This window comes from Echinops telfairi, unplaced genomic scaffold, assembly GCF_000313985.2.
Source record: "Echinops telfairi isolate 266 unplaced genomic scaffold, ASM31398v2 ScPeMD7_7469;HRSCAF=8507_0, whole genome shotgun sequence".
Classification (NCBI taxonomy): domain Eukaryota; kingdom Metazoa; phylum Chordata; class Mammalia; order Afrosoricida; family Tenrecidae; genus Echinops; species Echinops telfairi.
The window spans coordinates 51,401,300-51,422,308 of NW_022111372.1; the positions used below are offsets into that span (position 1 = coordinate 51,401,300).

At 47.5% G+C, this 21,009-nt stretch overlaps 1 protein-coding gene across 3 annotated transcripts; it reads left to right on the forward strand.

Moving 5' to 3' along the window:
* Nucleotides 1-4,372: 4,372 nt before the first annotated feature.
* Nucleotides 4,373-13,845, forward strand: THOC3 (THO complex 3). Of its 3 annotated transcripts, none has more exons than XM_045284928.1 (7): nucleotides 4,373-4,639; nucleotides 5,173-5,329; nucleotides 7,410-7,614; nucleotides 10,121-10,282; nucleotides 10,441-10,541; nucleotides 12,920-13,121; nucleotides 13,484-13,845. In XM_045284928.1, the coding sequence occupies exons 1-6, from the start codon at nucleotides 4,373-4,375 to the stop codon at nucleotides 13,081-13,083; spliced, it is 1,056 nt and encodes a 351-aa protein (XP_045140863.1). In that variant the 3' UTR covers nucleotides 13,084-13,121; nucleotides 13,484-13,845. The 3 variants fall into 3 exon arrangements, with proteins under 3 accessions (XP_045140863.1, XP_045140864.1, XP_004696861.1); XM_045284929.1 differs by having other exon boundaries at nucleotides 12,920-13,101; XM_004696804.2 differs by having other exon boundaries at nucleotides 12,920-13,845.
* The last annotated feature ends 7,164 nt before the right edge of the window (nucleotides 13,846-21,009 follow it).

Genomic DNA, 21,009 nt, shown 5'->3' on the forward strand with positions numbered 1-21,009 from the left:
AACCACGATCCATGGGTTGGCTCAGCCCACAGGTAGTGCAACACAGGATTAAGGCAGAGCAGCTAACTCCGGCAGCATCTCTGCTGGTCCGACCACCAGTGAGAAAAACAGAGGCAGGCTGGCATCGGAAAAGCCTTTTATGTCACCCTCCAATCAAGCTGCGACCTGATTGACAGTCTAAACTTTGCCCACATGTTCCTATGGGAGCCCCGTTGGCACAGAAAACCTAATTACCACAGCCTCTTCTGACAGCCAAAAGGTTCTTTCCTGTAATGCTAACGACTTTTTGCTTTGTATATGTGATGTTCTTGATGTCATTCCATAGCTTGCCGGGTCTCCATCATTCCTGTTTAATGTGTCTTCTATTCTTGAGATGATCTTTAAATTCAGGTGGGAGATACACTCGATCGTGCTATGGCTCCCCTGGGCTTGCTTTAATTTTCTGAAGCTCCAGTGTGAACTTGCGTATGATAATCGTTCCATAGTCAGCGCCTTGTCTTGTCAATAATTAGACTGAGCTTCCGCATCATCTCTTTCACAGACGGAGTCAGTGTGACTCCTGCGTATTCCATCTGGTGAAGCCCATAGTTTAGTCACTGCTTATGGTGTTGAAAAAAGGGATTTGCAATGATGGAGTGGTTGATTTTGTAAAATCCTATCAGGAAATCTCCAGCTTTGTTTCTACATCCAAGCTACATTTCCCAACTACGGTTCCTTCTTCTTTGTTTTCAATTTTTGCATTCCAATCGCCAGTAATTATCAATGCATCTTGATGGCACAATTGATCAATTCCGGAGTGAAGCTGGTAAAATTCTTCTGTTTCTTCATCACTGGTTTTAGCGGTTGGTGCGTACACTTGAATAATAACTGTATTAACTGGATTTCTTGTAGATGTATAGCTATTATCTGGGAACCGATTGCACTGTACTTCGAGACAGATCTTTAACTGTCCTTTTTGATGATGAATTGAGGCCACCCTCTTGGATGTGCCATCCCCAGAAAGCCGTATCATTGTCTAATTAAACGGCCACTATCAGTCCAGTTCCGTTCACTTTAGGCGGTCCATTCTTGACGATTTCGAATTTCCCGAGAGAGTCATACTTCCTCCAGTCCAGGTTCTAATTAGTACTGGATGTTTGCAGCTGTTTCTTCTCATTTTGAGCCACGCCCGTCGGCCAATGAAGTCCCTGAACGCTTTCCTGCTTTCCTTCGTCAGCGCCATTCACGTCGACTCTGAGGGGCGGCTTTTCTCCAGCCCCAGTGTGAGTGCTGCTGACCCGAGGGCTCCCTCTTCGGGCTCTGTGTGCTCCACATCGTGCCACTGGTATTCAGAATGCTGCCAACGGCCTTCTCCTCAGAAGCGGACAGCCGGGTGTCGTTGGTGCTTGGTCTGGAAGCTCCACAGAAACTGGTTCACCCTGGTAGCCCTGCTGCTATGGAAACACGGGTGACACAGCTTGCAGCCTCACAGCCTCACACAAGCCTCACACCCCAGGATGAACACCTGCAGGAGCGCTGTGGATGTGACATGCAGCATGTATCAAAATCACAGATCTTTTCCCAGCAGTGATGCTCCCTTGTAGGTATGTATCACATTTGGTTTATCCATTCACCTGCTGAGGGTCATTTCAGTTGTTTCTACCTTTTGTCTATTTTGAATAATGTTTCAATGAACATGGGTGTATAAGTCTTGGTGTGCCACCCTTAAAATATAAACAGTTTGTAATAAAAAATAAAGTTTGTTTTTAAACTCTTATTATGAGAAAATTGTAGTCTCACAATATATTTGTTTTAAATAGATTTCCAGTGCCTCATCACCACTGAAAACTTTTATCCAACTATGTGTCTTCTTCAGAGCCTTGCCCAGTACCGGCCACTGGGCTCACATCCATCAAACAATCAGCTGTTTACCATGTAATATCTTGAGCCCTGGTGGTATAGTGGGCTGTGCATTGGGCTGTTAACCACAAGGTCAGCAGTTCCAAACCACCATCTCTTCCTTGGGAGAAAGATGAGGCTGTCAGCTCCCATAGAGATGGACAGTTTCAGAAAGCAAAAGAAGTCGTTGGAGTCGCCTTACAGGGCTATGCTGAGTGAGAACAAGCTCAATGGCAGTGCGTTTTTTAATTTGGGCTGAGTATTAAAAAAACAAAACCCAACAGATTTGTTTTTCAGACAAATCTCCAGACCTCTTCTTAGTTGCTCTCATCTTGAACAAGTCCTAACTCTTTTCCAAGAATAAGCTTATCAAGCAGAGAGTGTCGGGGGAGGGGCAGGCAATGGGTGGGCGGTGGGACTAGGTGGGCAGCAACTCTGAAATAAAAGTGTGATGGGGAAATGGAGATTGTGAGGTGGTTCACTTCCTTGATCAAACACATATAAAAATATGCCTACCAAGAAGTAGTTAAGTGGACTAATCAGCCATCCGGCCCATTGCAACTCATAGTGGCTGACTGGGACAAGATAGGGGCTTCTTGCTAAGGGAACAAACCTGCTTGCTAAGAGAAGGGACAATGGGCCAGGAGACAACAAGCCTGATAAATGTCTCAACCTTGAGGCCAGGCTGGCTGGACAACCTGACTTGGAGTTACGTTCTAGCTTGTGGATAGACAATCTGACCAACCCAGAGTTATGGCCTGGGAAAAAGCCCACACCTCCAGACCAGAGTTACAGCCTGAGATAAAACTGGAAACACCCGGACACCACTGTAGCCTGAGATAAATGAGAAAGAAATATACAGGACATCCAAGGACGAACTTGGCAGCCAATTAGCAGCTTGTCCATCTGCGGAGCTGCAGCCCCCATCCCTTTGAATGTGCCTGTAAAAACAAGAAGCATTTCCCTAGCGTGGGGTTCTCACCTCTTGAGGCCACCTCGCTTGACCCCACTCTTCATTTCATTTTGAACTGTCTCTATGTTTAAATAAACTTTTGTTTAACTCTTGCTGCTGCTGCTGCTGGTGTTTGTGTGTGCGGGGGTGGGGGAGCATGGGTGGGTGGGGCTCATCTCTGGCATCTACAATCCACATGGGGTGGGACTTGCTGGTGCCCTGTGGATGACCACCCGGCACTGATAGCAGGACCTGGCATTCCTCTGCAGGACTGAACTTCACAGCGACCCCATCTGACAGAGAACTGCCTTATAGGGCTTCCTGGATGCGTTGATTAAAGTGGTTGGCTAATAACCAGAAGGCCAGTGGTTTGAGGCCTCTAGTTGCTCTGCGGAAGAAAAGACCAGGCAGGCATGCTCCTTCAAAGATTCCAGCCAGGAAACCCTATTGGGCAGGCAGTGCTACTCTCCCACATAAGATTTCTATGAGCAGGGATTGAGTGCCAGCACACACCACAGTCTTTACCAAAGCAGGGAGCCACCGGATGGGTTTGAAGGAAGACTTTTTGGTTAGCAGCCTAGTGCTTAATTGCTGTGCAACCAAGACTCATTAGGAAACAATGAACTGCCCCACAGGGTTTCCGAGGGTGTAATCCCAAAGATTACATTAATCTTTAGGAATTCATATACTATGAGTTGAAGCAATTCTTTGGCTTCGGAAGCAGAAAGTCAAAAATCTCTTCCCCAGAGGAGCTGGTTCATAGCAACCACCCATTTTAGGGTTAGCAGGTGAGCGTTTTAACCACTGCGCTCTCAGGGGTCCTTAGGGAAACAGTAGCAAGCCAATAATACTGACTCATTGCCATCGAGGGGATTGTGACAGACAGGGATCCTTTAGGCTAGAGCAGAATTGCTCCACAGGGTTTCCAAGACAATAAATCTTTGCAGTTTTACAGCGGCAGGCAGCCTCATTTTTTCTTCCACCAAATAGGTGGTGGATTTCAACTGCAGACCTTGTGGTTAACTCTCACAGCACCACCAGGGCTTTATTTTCAAAACTCACTGCATGGAGTCAGGACGACTCATAGTGACCCCACCGGGCAGGGAAGACCTGTCCCTGTGAGTTTCACACACTGTGACTTTTTTTCTCCCCCAAGATACTTTTGAGACTGTAAGTCTTTATCAAAAGAATAAAAAATACCTGGTTTTCTCCTGAGGAGCAAGCTAGTGGTTTTGAACTACTGACTTTGCAGATCGCAGCCCAGTACGTAACCACTACACCCCTAAGGCTTCCAGGGGGACAATAAAATGCCTAAAACCTCGGGAAAATTAGAGCCCAATTTAAGAAGTAACGTTTTCCGGTTGAGAGGGCCTAGGCGTGCGCGCGCGGCATGCTGGGATTTGTAGTCCACGCGGCAATAGGTGCGCACTGAGGGTGCGCGGGGGGGCGGGGCTTTCCCGAGCGCATGCGCGCGGCGGCGGCGGCAGGCCTGATTGCCGCTGGACTGCGGGCGCCGTTCCGGTCTGCGGCGGAGAGCTCGGCATGGCCGCCCCTGCGACCGCCTTGGGGGCCTCAGCACTGGGCCAGGGTGGTCCCGGTTCGATAGCCTCCTGGAGCACCGTGTCCAGCGGCCCATCGCGCTACCTGGTCGGCATGCAGGAGCTTTTCCGGGGCCACAGCAAGACTCGCGAGTTCCCGGCGCACAGCGCCAAGGTGCACTCGGTGGCCTGGAGCTGCGACGGGCGCCGCCTGGCTTCGGGCTCCTTCGACAAGACGGCGAGCGTCTTCTTGCTGGAGAAAGACCGGTTGGTGAGCTCACGAGGCTAGGCCGAGGCCGTGGATGGGCGCCAGGGTGGGAGAGGGCCGCAGACTGCCCCTGAGCTGGTGCAACAAGAAGGGGGAGAGCCGTGAAGAAATGAGGATGGAGGGGGAGTCGGGGAGTCTGGGCGTGGGGTGCGGGGTGGGAAGGGGTTGCGTCCTGGCGAGGGGCTGGGGCAGCGCCCCTTTGGTCGGGACCAGGCAGCCTGTGGGCTTGAGCAGGTGGGTTGGGGGCCGGGTAGTAAAGGTGGAAAGCCGGGGACCACCACGGGATCGGGGAGTTGGTGTGGAACCCAGTCTCAGAACAGCCCCTTTATGACTGGGGGGCAGGATTCCAAAGAGTTTTAGAAGGACTTTTAAAAAAAATTATGTAGCATTTTTGGGTCACAAGATACCAGGGTTTGAATGAGGCCAAGTAAGGAGTTGTACATACGGTTGTCCTGTAAAAAACAACCATAACAGAACGTTACACGTGGAAACAGGTGTGTCTGTGTTCAGTGACATCTGGATTCTTGCTCTTTCAGGTCAAAGAAAATAATTATCGGGGACACGGGGATAGCGTGGACCAGCTCTGTTGGCATCCAAGCAATCCAGACCTCTTTGTCACTGCGTCTGGGGACAAAACCATCCGTATCTGGGATGTGAGGACGACAAAGTGCATCGCCACCGTGAACACTAAAGGTGAGCACCCCGAGAGGGCAGGAGGAAGCTACACGACTGTGATCTGTTCAATAAATCCTTAGTGGGGCTCCATGTGGGGTATCCTGAGCTGGATAAGACACAGTCTGCAGTTTCAGAACCACGGTTTAGTGCAGCAAGAGCAACGTGTCGAAAAGCTGACAGGATACGACATGGTTCACCCTATATTGGAAATGCCTACCCGCTGGATCCCCAGGATGGAAATGCGTAGGTCTGCCCCCGGGAGACAGAACGTGAGCAGGCTCTCAGAGTCAGGTCGACATTCCAGGTTCGAGGGGGTGAGGGAATAGGCTTGCTAGTTCAGAATGGCCCGAGTGTGGAGTGCATGGGTGGGCTGCGAGGAAAGGACCCGAAAGCAGCACAGGCTAGTAACCGGCCCTGTTCTTCGCAGAGTGAGAGGCCCTGCTGGCATGGTGTTCACGTGTTGGTCTGCTAACTGCCAGGTCAGCAGTTGGCAACCCCAGCGGCCCTCGGGAGGAAGGTGAAACTTCCCCCGCCTGTGAAACGTTACAGTCTTGGAAACCCAAGGCTGCAGTTCCTCCTTATCCTGTAGGGTCGCTGGGAGTCAGAACGACTCGATGGCAGCGAGTTTGGTTTTTTGAGTTCTTCACAGGTGCTGTCCCGGGAAGCTAGAGGCCACTTACTGTATGCATGTCACTGACTCTAGCGCTGCATCGATGATAAGATGTACCAACATTTTATATGCCAGTAACAAATAAAACAAAGCTGCCAGGTAACCACGGCGCACATGTGACTTGGAGATGCACCTGATGTATTTGAAGATGAATCACAGATGTGAACATGTGAAGAAATAGCCGTCTGTCAGTGAAGTTGGCTTGAGCCACTGAACTTGTAACAAGAACTGTACCGGCCACCCCTCACAGAAGGGTCACAGGGAAGGGATGAGTCACGCAGGATGCAGTATAGCACCGATGAAACATACAACATTACTCTAGTTCTTTAATACTCCTACTCCCCATAATGTCGTGTGTCCCCCCCCACCCCAGGCCATCATCATGACTCCAGTCTTGCCTTTCAGTTCCGGCTAGACCAGAGCTTGTACACTGGTACAGATAAGAGCTCTTGACACATGGAGTCCAGACAGATAAACCCCTCAGGAATAGTAATGGGAGCAGTGATATCATGAGGGTAGGGGTAGGGTTGGGGAAGAAAGGGGGAACTTGATGTATTAACACCCCCCACCCCACGGAGGGACAAACAACAGAAATGGGTGAAGGGAGACAGTGGACGGTGTAAGATATGAAAATAATAATAATTATAATTTATCAAGGATTCATGAAGGGTAGCAGGAGGGGAAAAAGAGGAGCTGATACTAATTGAGCCAAGGGCTCAATTAGAAAGAAAATGTTTTGAAAATGATGATGGCAACATATTTACAAATGTGCTTGATAAAATTGATGTATGGGTTGTTATAATAAGAGCTATAAGAAAACCCAATACAATGATTTATATATTAAAAAAAAAAAGAATTGTACCAGGAAGTGGAATGGTGTCTGGTTTTTGCGACACACAACAACTAGTAGCGCACAAGTGGTTCAGCTGGTACAAGGCTGAATCTTAGACTGACGTTTGTATCTTAATGTCCGCTCGAGAAAGTCACGGCTTATGTAGGATTCATTGCTTCAGGTGAAACTAAACTTCCTTAAGTAAAAGAGATCGTAAAACTCTCGATTGAAGCGTAGCTGTTACGAACAGTGGGCACCGATTGTGAAGGTGGTATAGGGATGGCTCACGCTTGGCAAATGGTGTCACACGACAAGGAGGCTCACGTTAGGCGGGGTTCTGTCATTTCATAGCTCCGCCGTTTGGGCTAGTCACTCATTCCTGTGCAGCGGGGGTAATAGGGTGTACCTGAGAGCATTACCTGGAGGACCCAATGGGGAAATTGGCAGATGAATGGGCCACTGGACTGTGAGCTGTAAGTGGTAGTTCCCACCCACGGTCTACATGCACCTTGGAGGACGTTTCACTCTGACCGTTTTTCTAGGCTAGCGTATTAGCTCCTGCAGGATTGTCTTGCTGACTGTCTCTGGGTTCCCAGGGGAGAACATTAATATCTGCTGGAGTCCAGATGGGCAGACCATTGCCGTAGGCAACAAGGACGACGTGGTAACCTTCATTGATGCCAAGACACACCGGTCCAAAGCAGAGGAGCAGTTCAAGTTTGAGGTCAACGAAATCTCCTGGAACAATGACAATAACATGTTCTTCCTGACAAATGGCAATGGGTGTATCAACATCCTCAGGTGAGCAGTCCTGGCTTAGGAGACTGTCAGACCGTTTAGAGGCATTTACACCGTGGACACCTGTCTGTGCCAGGTGGTGCCAGTGGAGACAGAAATGAATTAGATGTGACTACCTTGAGCGGAGCCCTGGTAGTGTATAGGGTTACAAGTTTGGTTGCTAACTGCAAGGTCAGCAGTTTGAAACTGTGCTAGTACTCCTGTGGTAAAGAGTTACAGTGTTGGAAACTCCCAGGGTCGATTCTACCCTGTCCTATAGGGTCACCATGAGTCAGAATCAACTCTGTGAAAGTGAGTTTTTGTTTGTTTGTTTGTTTGTTTTTTTACCTTGAGGGGCTTATAGGGAAACTAGTGAGGAGTTCAAACATCTGCTCAGCACCTTTGAGGCTCAGAGAAGTGAGGTCACTAGTCAGCTAGTGGGCACTGGAGCAGAACACACTGTGAAAGGGCTCATGCTTACCCTTAAGGCAGCGGTTCTCAACCTGTGGGTCTCGACCCCTTTGGGGGTCGAACGACCCTTTCACAGGGATCGCCTAAGACTTTCGGAAAACACATAAATATCTCACAATATATAATTACATATTGTTTTGTGATTAATTACTATGCTTTAATTATGTTCAATTTGTAACAATGAGAATACATCCTGCATATCAGATATTTATTATCACAATTCATAACAGTAGCAAAATTACAGTTACAAAGTAGCAATGAAAATCATTTTATTTTGGCGGGTCACCACAACATGAGGAACTGTAGTAAAGGGTCGCTGCATTAGGAAGGTTGAGAACTACTGCTTTAAGGACTGAGCTTAAAATAGCTTCTTCCAGGGAAGCCATCTCTCTCCGCGCTGCTGCCATTGTGTATTGTCACTGTGCACATTGTGTATTGTCATTACACATTGACTTGGGTGCCTCTCACTAGACTGTAGGTTCCACGAGGTTAACTTGCTTACTGTGGGGTTCCTGTTGCCTCTCCCAGTGTGTTTGCTACACAGAGTAGCCTCTCAGCAAATCTTTATTCTCGGAATAAGTGCACGAGGAGTGGGAATTCAGGTCTGGTGAATTCTTTCTACTGCTGCCCCACGTGAGTAATGCAAACAGAGTGAAATAGGTTCTGTGACAGAGAGGGCAGGGTCTGTTGGAGTCCCAAAGAAAGGAACATAGGCGATTGGGGTTTGGAGAGGCAGCTTTTGAGCTTGACCTTGGAGGTTGAACCAGGAAAAGAGGACGGGAAGTAGCATCCTTGGCACAAAGGCGTGTGACCTGTGTGGAGAGTCCTGTTGGGCAGGGCTGCTGGGGAGGGGTGGTTGAGATGCTCGGAGAGGGCGTGGTGAGGGCAAGGTGAAGCTGAAGCGTAATTCGGGGCCACTCTGTCAAAGCCTTTGAATTCTATCGTTAGCAACTTGGCGTTGTTTATCTTCTAGGCAGTGTAGATCCTATTAAAGGTTTTTTCAAAAATAATCTTTTAACCTAGCAACTTTAAATTAAACAGGTACAAAAAAATCACACAAAACAAATATAGAGATTAATGAACTGTTAACACCCATGTAGTCTAACACAGGTCAGGAATGAGTATTTGCTACGCTCTGTCCTCAAAAGTATATAAGGGACTGGAATGAAAAGATAATGGGATTTTTCCAAGAATGTTTTTGAAGCCCTCTTGTATTTTCTTGACTTTCACAGTAATCATTTTGTAATTTTTTCTCCCAAGTATGCATACCTATAAACTTGGAAGTCTGATGTCTTTTAAGGATGTTAAATTACAGGATCCTCTTCCATCTCTTTTCCTTATTATCTGCTGAAAATTCCCAACGGTGAACTTGTGGAGATTCTGCCCGTCTGATTTTGCTGACTCCAGTGCTTCTCACCTCCTGGGTTTTGACCCTGTTGTGGGTTGGAGGCGTTGCGCGTCTTCAGACTCATAGTGACCGGCGTACAACAGAGCCAAGCACTGCCCGGCAGGGCAGTTCACTTAGGAAAGGCAAGAGAAGTGCTGGCTTTGTCCTTTGCCACCAGATTGCCAGATAGGAACAGATTCCATATCACCTCCATGGGGGCCCAGTTAAGTTTTAAAAATGTATTTAAGCACAGTTGATACGATGTCCTCTATTATAATTATTGTCCTTACCTGAGTTTAAATTGTCCCATATTTTGGCAGCCTCTTCAGGGTGATTCCGTATTTTCTACCTTGTGTGTCTTAAAGAAGCTACTCCGTTTTGTCTGGGCATTCAGATCTCTGTCCAGTGGTCTGCTGACACCGGTCCTTTTTGCTTTGATGGCCAGAGGAGGCTCTGTCTTGAAGTCCAGTCACTCTTCGGGTGTGTGTCTCGGTGTCCGTTGGTCTCGCGGAGGTGGTATGCTCCGCCCGGCACGCTTCATGTTGGGGGAGCCTTCTTGAATCGCAGTTGTTGGCATTTGCTCCCTTGTCTGGCGTGACTTCTCTGGCCTGTGGCTCTCTCAGCATCCCCACCCTGTGCTGCTGTCTGACGGCCAGCTCTTCTGTGTCTCAGCTACCCAGAGCTGAAGCCCGTGCAGTCCGTCAACGCCCACCCCTCCAACTGCATCTGCATCAAGTTCGACCCCACGGGCAAGTACTTTGCCACGGGAAGCGCAGACGCCCTGGTCAGCCTGTGGGACGTGGACGAGCTGGTGTGTGTGCGCTGCTTTTCGAGGTGAGCAGCCCTGCCAGCACTGCCCTTGCTGGGCGAACGGCTTAGTCACTGGGGTGAAATCGTGCCTTCCGGGCTTAGTCACTGGGGTGAAATCGTGCCTTCCGGGTCGCCTTCTCTGGGGGGAACTGATCACGCGCTCTGTCCACCCCACGCTGCAGGCTGGATTGGCCTGTGAGGACCCTCAGCTTCAGCCACGATGGGAAAATGCTGGCCTCCGCGTCGGAGGATCATTTTATCGACATTGCTGAAGTCCAGACAGGTAACAGGCACCTCCACTGTGATGCCAGCGCCTCAGGCCTCTGTGCTCCGTTTCCAGTGCGTTCTCATTTCAGCACGGTGCTTCACACGCACGGCCGCCACGGTCTCCTGAAGGCAAGCTTGTGCGTGTTACCGCCCTCGGTGAGGAGGGTGCTCTGAAGGAAAACATCGTTTGGAACATATTTTATAATAAGCTCCAACCCTTCACCTGAAATGGACAGTGTTATCGATGGAATAGTAGGAGGAGAAACAAAGTCACCTGAGGTGTCACGTCTAAAGAGACCTTTTATTGTTGTGTATTGTAAAAATATTTTTCACCCAGAGGTAAATGTAAATAATCATATGTAATATGTAATTTTAGGGACTTATCAGAGTAGATGTAGTTTTAAAAACAAAACAACTTGGACATAGAAAAGTGAGAGAAGCATACACTAGATAGATTCTGCATACTTTTAATGGTTACACTTTAAAATTGTGTAAGAATTCCTTCTGTCTTGTACAGGTGTAACATAACCTAATTATCTCACTGCCCAGTTTCTCGTTTTCAGCACACCGCACACAGGGCTTGCACGTGCTGGATTTGGACGATCTAAAATAGTAATGCCAGTTTTCCATGGTTTGTCTCTGTGTGTAGCACTCACAGAGTAACTTACTTAGGAAGCCACGGGGTTATTTTAGGAACATTATGTCTTCTTTATGTCTACTCTGGACCCTTGGATTGGGTAGTTGGTCTTAGCCAATCTTACAGCAATGACATGGAGCTAAAAGGACTAGAGAAAAACGAGAGCGCTCTCAGCCTCAGGAACTACCCTTTGTGCTTCCATCATTTGTCTTAGACATCATTTATCTACTGCCTGCCACACTCGAGTGTAATGGACAGAAGTACTAAGACCTCGTATATCTCTGTAGTGTGTGTTTGTCTAATGCTGTAACGGCCTGATTGAGACACGATGGCGTAATGTTTGAGCCAGCGTTCTCTAGACATAGAGAAGCAGTGAGATGGGTGCGGGGTGGAATGGATAAAAGTTTTTTTTCAAATGATTAGCTCAAACAATTGTGAGATTGTTGGGACTGGCAAGTCGAAGATCTGTAGGTTGGCGGCACGTAGGAGGCTTGAAGGCTGGTGTCCCCGGTCCTGTAGGGTGGGCTGCGGATGAGGGAGAGGGGTTCCGGTTGCACCTTTTTTTTGCGTTTTGGGGGGGCCCTCACCCTAAGGAGACTCTGCATCCAACCAATTGATGGCATTACGTGATGGGAGGTGGTCACATCACATTGTACTGCCATCAGTTCCTTTGTGGTACAGCAGCTAGACTGCTGCTTGGCCAGATCACAGGGAACGCTAACCATCACGTGAGATGTCTCCACCCATTTGAAGTATACACTTCAGCGGGCTTGGCGCTTTGTAATTAACATCACATTTTACAGAGACTAATATGAATCCCAAGATGGGGGGGTGGTGGAGGTGGGGGCGTTATACAGAGCTAAAGAAATAACAGTTTTGGAAAAGAAATTGTGTAACATTTCGATAAAAACAAAACCCAAACTCACTGCCATGCAGCCGATGCCGACTCCCAGTGAGCCCGTGGGACAGGTAGAACTGCTACTACGGTGGGTTCAGAGAGTAGAAGGCCTGCCTTTCTCCCGTGGAGCAGTGGTGGCTTTGAACTGCCAGTCTTGTGGATTGCAGCTCATTGTGTAACCACTGACGCCACCAGGGCTCCTATACCTTCAGTAAGTCAGAGAGATACATTTTTTTTGGAGAGGCATCCTGGTTTAGGAGCGCCGAGGCTCAGGGCAGGTGCTAACCCTGCTGCTTCCTGAGCTGCGACTTTGTTAAATCCCCGCCTTCAAAGTTATTACCTGCCTTGCTGGGCTGTTACTGCGATTTGGTAAAGTACAAGCCACCTGATGTGTAAGATTGTCAACTTGTTTCCGTCTTGTTTCCGTATATTCAGAGATGGTAAGTGAGGGTTTAGAGCAGTGGTTCTCAACCTGTGGGTCACGACCCCTTTGGGGGTCGAACGACCCTTTCACAGGGGTCGCCCGATTCATCACAGTAGCAAAATGACAGTGATGAAGTAGCAACGAAAATAATTTTGTCTGGGGGAGGTCACCACCACATGAGCAACTGTATTAAAGGGTCGTGGCATAAGGAAGGCTGAGAACCACTGGTTTAGAGGATGTAGGTTCTAAGTTAATCTGCCTGCACCCATGTCTGGCTCTTACTGTCTTGTGACCCTCTCTGTGCCTCAGTGTTCTGTGGAAGTAACGATTGTTCCTGAGGTTACTCAGTTGATTTAATGCCTCATAGATAAGTACCTAGTGTATGTTGGCTCTGGTTATTGACTTACTGATTTATTTCTCTATTGATGTCTGTAGGAGACAAGCTGTGGGAGGTGCAGTGTGAGTCCCCAACCTTCACTGTGGCGTGGCACCCCAAAAGGCCTCTGCTGGCCTTTGCCTGTGATGACAAAGATGGCAAATATGACAGCAGTCGGGAAGCAGGGACTGTGAAGCTGTTCGGACTTCCTAATGACTCCTGATCCTGCTCGGAGGCCCCGGTGAGGCCTGGCTGTGGGAAGTGAGTTTAGCCTGCTCTCTTGTAGTACCTTCAGACTGAGGGCACCAGGGCCGACTCAAGGCAGCAGTGGGATTTTTCCTTGTCGTCCACGGGCGTCTTAAATATTTGTAAACTGATAAAAATGATTGAAGTCTTTGCTCCAGCCACCCGTCCCAGGTCCCTTCCTGTGGGATGGCAGGAGCCTCTTTGCCCCTCCCGGGTCCTCCAGTGTGGAATGGTGGCATGAAGCTGCGACTGGCCGGCCGGCCTCTCAAGAGCCCCCTTGGATCTCCTTTGGTTGATCTGGGGCTCCTGAGATCCTGCCCCGGGCTGTGCGAGTAGTTCCCAGCGCAGTTCCTGTTCATGCCCCTGATCTCTTTCAGAGGCTGTGGTCCGCACCAGGCCTGCCCTGCTCCAGTGGTCCTCTGGCACCCCGAGGCCTTGGGCTGGAAACGGACAGCCCACCATGTTCTCTGACGACCTTGTCTTCCCTGCTCCGGGGTCTACAGGGATTTTGTCAGACTTGCTAGTGTTAGAATTATATACCTGAAGGGGTAGGTAAGGAAGGGTGAGATGGGAATGGAGATTTTTATAATTAAAAAAGAAACATCATTTTGAGAATGGAGCATTTACTAAAACTAGCTTTTTTATTATGGGACTTAAGAGTTTTTGTTGTACTTATTTGAAAATGTTATTACAAGGAAATGCTGATGTTTTGCTTTTTTTCTTTTAATTAAAAATTTTTTTTAAAGATTCCTGTCATTTTTTTCATTTAGTTTTTTTAACTAAAAATTGACACATCTTCAGGCAAAGCGGCAACAGACCTTATAGGTTATCATCCCCGTGTGTGACAAGCATGTGTACATAGACGTATCTGGCCCATTTCATAATGGATTGGAGGTGGCTTACTGGCAAACAAGGAGCCCTGTCAGTGTAGTGGTTAAATGGTTGGGGGCTAACTGGAAGGCTGAGGGTTCCAACCCACCAGCCACCTCAAGAAAGAAAGATCTGCTCAGAGAACGATAAACCCAAACTCGCCGTCATCGATTTACGCCAACTCACAGTGACCCTATAGGACGGTCCAACGGCTCCCGTGAGTTTCTGAGACTAACTCTTTGAGACCGTAACTTCAAGGAAGTAGAAAGCTCCATCGTTCTCCTGAGGGGAGGCTGGTGCTTTTGAACTGCTAACCTGGTGAATCCCAGCCCAGTGGGTAACCACTCCGACACCAGGGCTCAAGTAAGGATTATAGCCTTGGGACTCCTGTGGGGTGGTGATCCTTTGGTAGGGCCACCCTGAGTCAGAATTAACTCAAGAGCAGTGGGTAGGTACCTGGGACAAACGAAATATAAAATCAGGGTATGACAAGTACAGTAGAATTAAGATTGAGTTGAAATAGAAATCTGCAAAGAATAAAGTCTGAGGGACACTACGTTGCTGAAATTTGGCTCTCAGAACCCTGGTGAAGTACAGAGCTTGCTGATTGGTTGGCTAATTCCCAATACAAATAGTCCCCAACTTGAATGGTGGGCTTCTGTTCTAACAACATGGCCAATTCTGATGCAAGCCAAATACTTTTTTTTTTTTATTAGTTGGGATTTAATACATACCATATATACTTGTGGATAAACTGAGTTTTTCAGCACATTTTTTATGCGGTTTTGTGGTGCCTTGGCTGATATTCGGGTCGGCTTATACTCAAGTATATACGGTACAGCATTCCGTGTTTCAGTCACCTCAGGTAGAATAGTACAGTAGTTACCACAATCAGTCTCCAATCTTTTTCTACATGGACTCCTTGACATCGCTTCACTTTTACCCACCTTCCCACCACACTGTACCCCGTTCCCCCTCTCCCCATAGCCTACTTGCTGTTCCTGTAGGTTCATCAGTCCTGGGTCCCATATACGAAAAGCGGACAAGCTTGGAGAGGGTGACCTCCGCGGACACAGCACCTCTGAGATACACTCTACTATGAGCAAACAAACACCAAACCAAACAACAGAACCCCCAAATACAGAACATTTAGGAAACCATCTTAGGGGCCATCTACGGATGAGTTTTAACTGCCTTTGGTCTTTGATACTCCTCTCTCCCCAGCACTGTTTAGTGACCGCTTTCCGCTCAGCCCTCGGTTTTAGCTAGGGGAGTCTGGAGGCTTGTTCCCGTGTAGTTCCACCGGTGAGTCTTGAGCTCCCACTGCCATCCACTGTCTTCTACACACCAGTCTCGCAGCTCAAGCTCTGATACGATCCCTCTTCGACTTCGGATTATATGGGTTCTGCCCCTCCAGTGACTGATGAGGTGTGCTTCTTCCATGTGGACGTAGTTGACATTTCTCTTAGATGGCTGCTTGTTTGGAGGTGAGCCGTTAAGACCCCAGACGCTATTTTATCTAAAAGTTGTTTCTTCGCCACATTTTACTATGGCACCGTATCTTCTGTGGTCCTTTCCTGAGGGAGAGTATCTAGCAGGGCCATGTTGTAGGAACTCATTGTTTTTAAACGAGTTAGGATTTAGTGCGAGCCCAAATTCCTGGATCTATGCTTTTTTTTTTTTTTTATTTGCTGTAACTTGGGAGCGAATGCATATGTCTTATCATCCCATAGTTCAATCATGTCAAACACAATTGTACAATTACTTCCATAATCTCCAAACATGCTTTTTCTTCCTGGACTCAACATGATCTCCCTCTTATCTCCCCCACCCTTTCGTATCCCCCCTCCCGGCAAAATCCGTGTTCTATTTGCTTTCCCTCTAAGTTCAACATCCCTTTCACTTATTTAAAAACAGAGAAACAACACAGCTTCAAGAGGGTGACCCCAATAGTGGCACACCTCCGAGATGCACCCCAATATGAACAAGCATAAACAAATACAACAGAGTGGCTGTCACAGGATTGCTGGGATAATATGAATTTTAATGCAGCAGACAGGGCCTTGATGTAGCAGGACCTTGTTTGTCTGCCAACCACCAGTGCACTGCTCTTGGGACAGCTGCCTCCTGCCACCTCAGACAGGGATCCAGAGGTAGTTAGGGCTGTATCTGCTCACCATGATCATTCAATCTTGATGCTGAGCAAATCATCAGAGAATCTGAATGATATGAAGAAGAGTGTGGCATCAGGATTGGAAGAAGGCTTATTAACCACCTGTGATATGCAGATGACACAACCTTGCTTGCTGAAAGTGAGGGGGACTTGAGGCATTTGCTGATGAAGCTCAGGGATTATAGCCTTCAGTGTGGATTGTGACCCAATGTCCAGAAGACCACAGTCCTCACAACGGGACCAGTAGGTAACATGGTCGATGGAGAAAAGATGGAAGGTGTCTAGGGTTTGTCTTTCTTGGATCCTCAATCAATGTTCATGATAGCAGCAGTTAAGAAATAAAAAAAACCTCACCTTGAGTGAGTCTGCTGCACCTCTTTAGAATGTTGAAAAGCCAGGATGTGACTTTAGGGACTAAGATGTGCCTCATCCAAACCAGGGTATTTTCACTGGCCTCCTATGCATGTGAAACTTGGCCATTGGAGAAGGAAGACAACAGAGGGATCGAGGCATTTCCACTGTGGTGCTGAGAAGAATATTGAGAGCACCATGGCCTGCTCAAAGGACGGACAGTCTTGTCTTGGAAGAACGATGGCCAGTGTGCTTTCGAGAGGCAATTTGAACTTCGTCTTATCTACTTGAGGCCTGTTGTCAGGAGAGCCAGTCCCTGGAGATCACGCTTGGTAAAGTAGAGGGGCAGCAAAAGAAAGCAATGTCCTTAACGAGGCAGACGGACACAATGGCTGCAACACTGGGCTCCAACAAGGGACCGATTGGGAGGATGGTGCAGGACCAGTGTTGCGTTATGTTGGGCATAGAGTCGCTGGGGGTCGGAACGAACTTGATGGCACCAAACAGTGGCACCACCAACATGGCAAGAAAGAATACAACGGAAAAGGAAGCACATCCGGGAGGGCTGGGGGGCTTCCCAGCTGGAGCTTCCCTGTCCCAAAGGCCACAGTCTCACAAGGAGCACGAGATCGGTCACCAGCCAAGGGAGCGCAGGGAGCGCCCTCGGAGGCATGATCGATTGGAGCAAAACCCCGTCCCCACCCCACTCAGCTGCTCTGAGGCTGGTCTTTCTGGCTTGGCCCGCTCCTTCACCTGGGCATAAAAACTGGGGGTTAGATTATAAAGGCACACCGAAACATTCCCAGAATTTAATTATTTCTCAGGAAGTCCCGACAAAGGCCAAAGCACGCTGGGTAAAGCTCAATTCTTGATCCCACAAACACGTGTCCTTTCTTGGAAGGGCCCCATTCTGAAAGAATCATGAAAGGTGATTCATGGGCTTTCAGGAGAGGCATGGAGAGTGTACATAGACAAGCATTTTGCAAACTCAGAAAATGCCTCTTTGTCAGCAAAGGACTGATGGTTGTTGAGGTGACTCGGTGGCTCCCTCCGCGGCCGAGTGCTATTGTGCTCTGTGGGGTTTCCAGAGGCCGCGTTTTTTCAGAAGTACATCCCCAAACCTTCCTTTCAGGGCACCTCTGGGTGTATTTGAATCTCCAGTTTTCCCATTATTAGCCAAGTGTGTTAGCCAATTGAGCACACAGACTCATTTAACCAGCCAGGATCTATAGATACAATATCGCTGTCTTTTCTCTTCTGTGCTGTGGTGCAGTGGAAATAACCTGGGCTTCATACTTGGCCAGAAACAGATTTTAATCCCAACTCCAGGATTTCTCTAAACACAATTTCCTCACCTCAAGTGGGATGAGCACAATTACGCACCCCCCCCCCTCCCCCCGGTGTTTGCTGAGTTCTAAGAGATCAAGACTGGGAAAGTGTCCAGCACAGCTCCTGGCACACAGGAACTGCTTAGCACTCTCTTTCCCTTGAGGTGAGGCAGCTAGCTCTTAATGAGAACCCAGGCTGATGGGAGAGACCCGCCACCAGCCCTCGGTGTTCTTGGCTCTTCATGCCACAGTGGAGTGAGCCACATTCACCATTCCAGGACTGGGTGCTGGGAAGGGAGACTTATCAATCACCCCAAGGCTTGGTGGGAGGTCCAGGAGAGAAATATGAGATCTGCTTTCTGCTTGTAGTCTGTTTGCTGTATGATGGATATGTGTGCATATGAATAATTGGAATATGACTCTGAATGCTATATACCAATGGGAAAAATGCTAGGAGAAGGAATGTGATGGTTACAGTTGTCTCTGTTTAGCCAGACCAGGATCCTCAGTGGTTTGGAAGATATTACAGAATCATCCTTCATCTTTTTATCAGATATGAGCAGCCAATCGGTTGAGTTTCCTTAACAGTGTGGCATGCATCCTTTCTCTCTCTCTCTCTCTCTCCCTCTCTCCTATTACCTCTGGTTCTTGAGATGTGAACCAGCAGCCTGTTGTCTGACCTGTCAGCTCCCACAGCCCCACAAGCCAGTAGCCTTTGCTGTCTGACCTGCCTATTTTGGATCCATCAGCCCCTGCAATCATGTGAATCAGGAGAAGCCTCCAGCCTGATGTCTGATCCACAGATTTGGGACTTACCAAGTCCACAACTAGACGAGCCATTTCCTTGAAATAAAGCTTGCTCTATAGTTACTAGTTTTACTTTCAAGAGAACCCAGCCAAAGCCATATGATAACCAAGAATGGTTCTAGAGGAACACATGTTAAATAGGAGTTTTATGAATTGACTCTCAAGTGTGGCTGGTCTTAAGCACACTGATGACTCTGCTTCCAGTCATAAATAATGCAATGCTAATCCATAATGTGAGTATCGATAGAAATAGCAAAAGACTACCGCTATTGGATCAGTATTTGTTAGACACAAGGCTCTGGGTGATTGTGTAGTTCATGCTTTCCTACAATTTTGTCGGAATGAGAACTATAAGAAGCCAGTTGGATAGATGCTCATTTCATGGGTGAAGTGGCTGCATTTGAAGCATTAGGTCACAGCTCAAGTGCCACATCCAAGTAGACCTCGAAGTTGTCTGTTTTGCCCTGAAGAAAGCCTTCTTTCTCATAGCAGCAGAACTGAGCATGCTGAACCCCAAACCTTACTGGAAGAGTGGCTGAATTGTAACCGCAATTGAATTCCCAACCTCAGATGGTGTCTGAAATTTATGTGAGAGCCTTGATTGGGATCATGGAGCTTGGGATGGGGATACGGAGACAGATAAACAGGAATCTGGAGACACTGAGCCCCTAAATTTTGTTGCATCACTCCTGCTGAGATAACCGGCCTGATTACTCCTGCCACCCTCCCCAGGAAAACCAGTATCTTTCCCACTTCCATTGGATGAGATTAATTTAGCTGTGCCTGTGGTGTCTTTCTCTGAGATGGTGCCTGGGACATTGCTGAAGACAGATCCCTTATCCAACATTACTCAATGTTCCCAGGACCCACCCCACCATCCATTTTGCTTCTAGACCTACAGTGAGACTTAAGTTACAGTGAACCCAAAAGGTGAGATACAGAATGTGACCCTGGAGAAGATATTGCTACACTCCTGAAGAACTGCTTGTCTTTTTCCAATACGTACAAACAGACAAGAGGAACGTGAGGGTGCTTCAAACTGTGCCTGAGCTATAGAATTGAATGTTGAAGTTGCTGCTTCGGGGCACTGAGTTTATGCTAAGGGCGGGGAATACTTTGGGAAAGGATGTTAAGACTGGTGGTGCCACCCGAAGAGTGTAATCCAAGGCACTGAATGTTGCCTGTGGAAGTTGCTGAATTGGAGAATGTTTTGTTGTGTATATTTTGTCACAATTAAAAATAAATCATTACAATGAGTACAAGGACGAGGAGAATGTTCTAGTATCGACTGTGGTGATAATTGTACAACTCTTCTTGATATGATTGATTTATTGAATTGTATGACGTGGATGAAGTGCTAATAAAATTGTTAAAAGTAAATAGATAAAATAAGGTAGAAGAAGGAGAAGGAGAAGAAAAGAAAGTTAATGGAATTTTTCCAGGAATTTTTTTCAGCACCCCTATATGTTTGGGATGACTAATAAGAGTGTGGGATAATGGTGCAATGAGCATCAAGTGGGGTCAGTTTGAATATTTTGATATGAAGCTTTTTTTACTTCAGTGTTTCAGCATGAGAGGATATAAAAGTATCTAACAGTTTATTTTATTGGTTCATTGAAGCATGAATTACATTGGACCTACTCTTGGTTAAGTTGAAGTCCCAGACCGGTCATGGTAAACAAGTATTGTAGACAAACATATCCAGAGCCTTTGGAACATTGGCATATTAGAGGGTTTTTATCACGTTCAAGGGACAGATCCATGCGCAAAGTGCCCAGAAGACACACCTTTCACAATGGCAAGGAACACATTTGTGAAGGGGCCCCCAGTGTTTCTCAAGACTATTGTGGCTGCTGTTTTGAATAAGTCAGATTTGCCTAGCAGAATGGCCCTAACTGAATGAAGGAAGGCACGTGACTAGAATGGGGTTGATTGGACCCCATGGCGGCAGGGACCCAGTGGGAGGGAGCAGAGTCACATAAAGAATCGGAAGAGTCTGGCATACAAACTTAAACGATGTTGGCTATTTAGACTTAGGTTCCTAAAAGTGAAATCGATATATAATGTTTACTGAATCTTTACTGAATCAGTGCAAGTGGAAGAATTCTAAGCCGTCTAACATAAATTGCCAGAATAGAGAGGCCAGTCAGTTCCCAGAGTTGAGTCTGTTTCCAGGTTCACGACCCCTTGAATGGAGGGAGGCCAGTATACTTTAAAAAAAAAAGTACTATTAATTTTTCTCAAAGGCATCTATGCCCTTTCACCTTAGTGGTTGTTCATTGGGAAAATGAAATAAACTTCACGGATCACTGGACATTGGCTCTGAACCAACACTAATTCCAGGAGACACAAAACGTGACTGTGCCCCACCAGT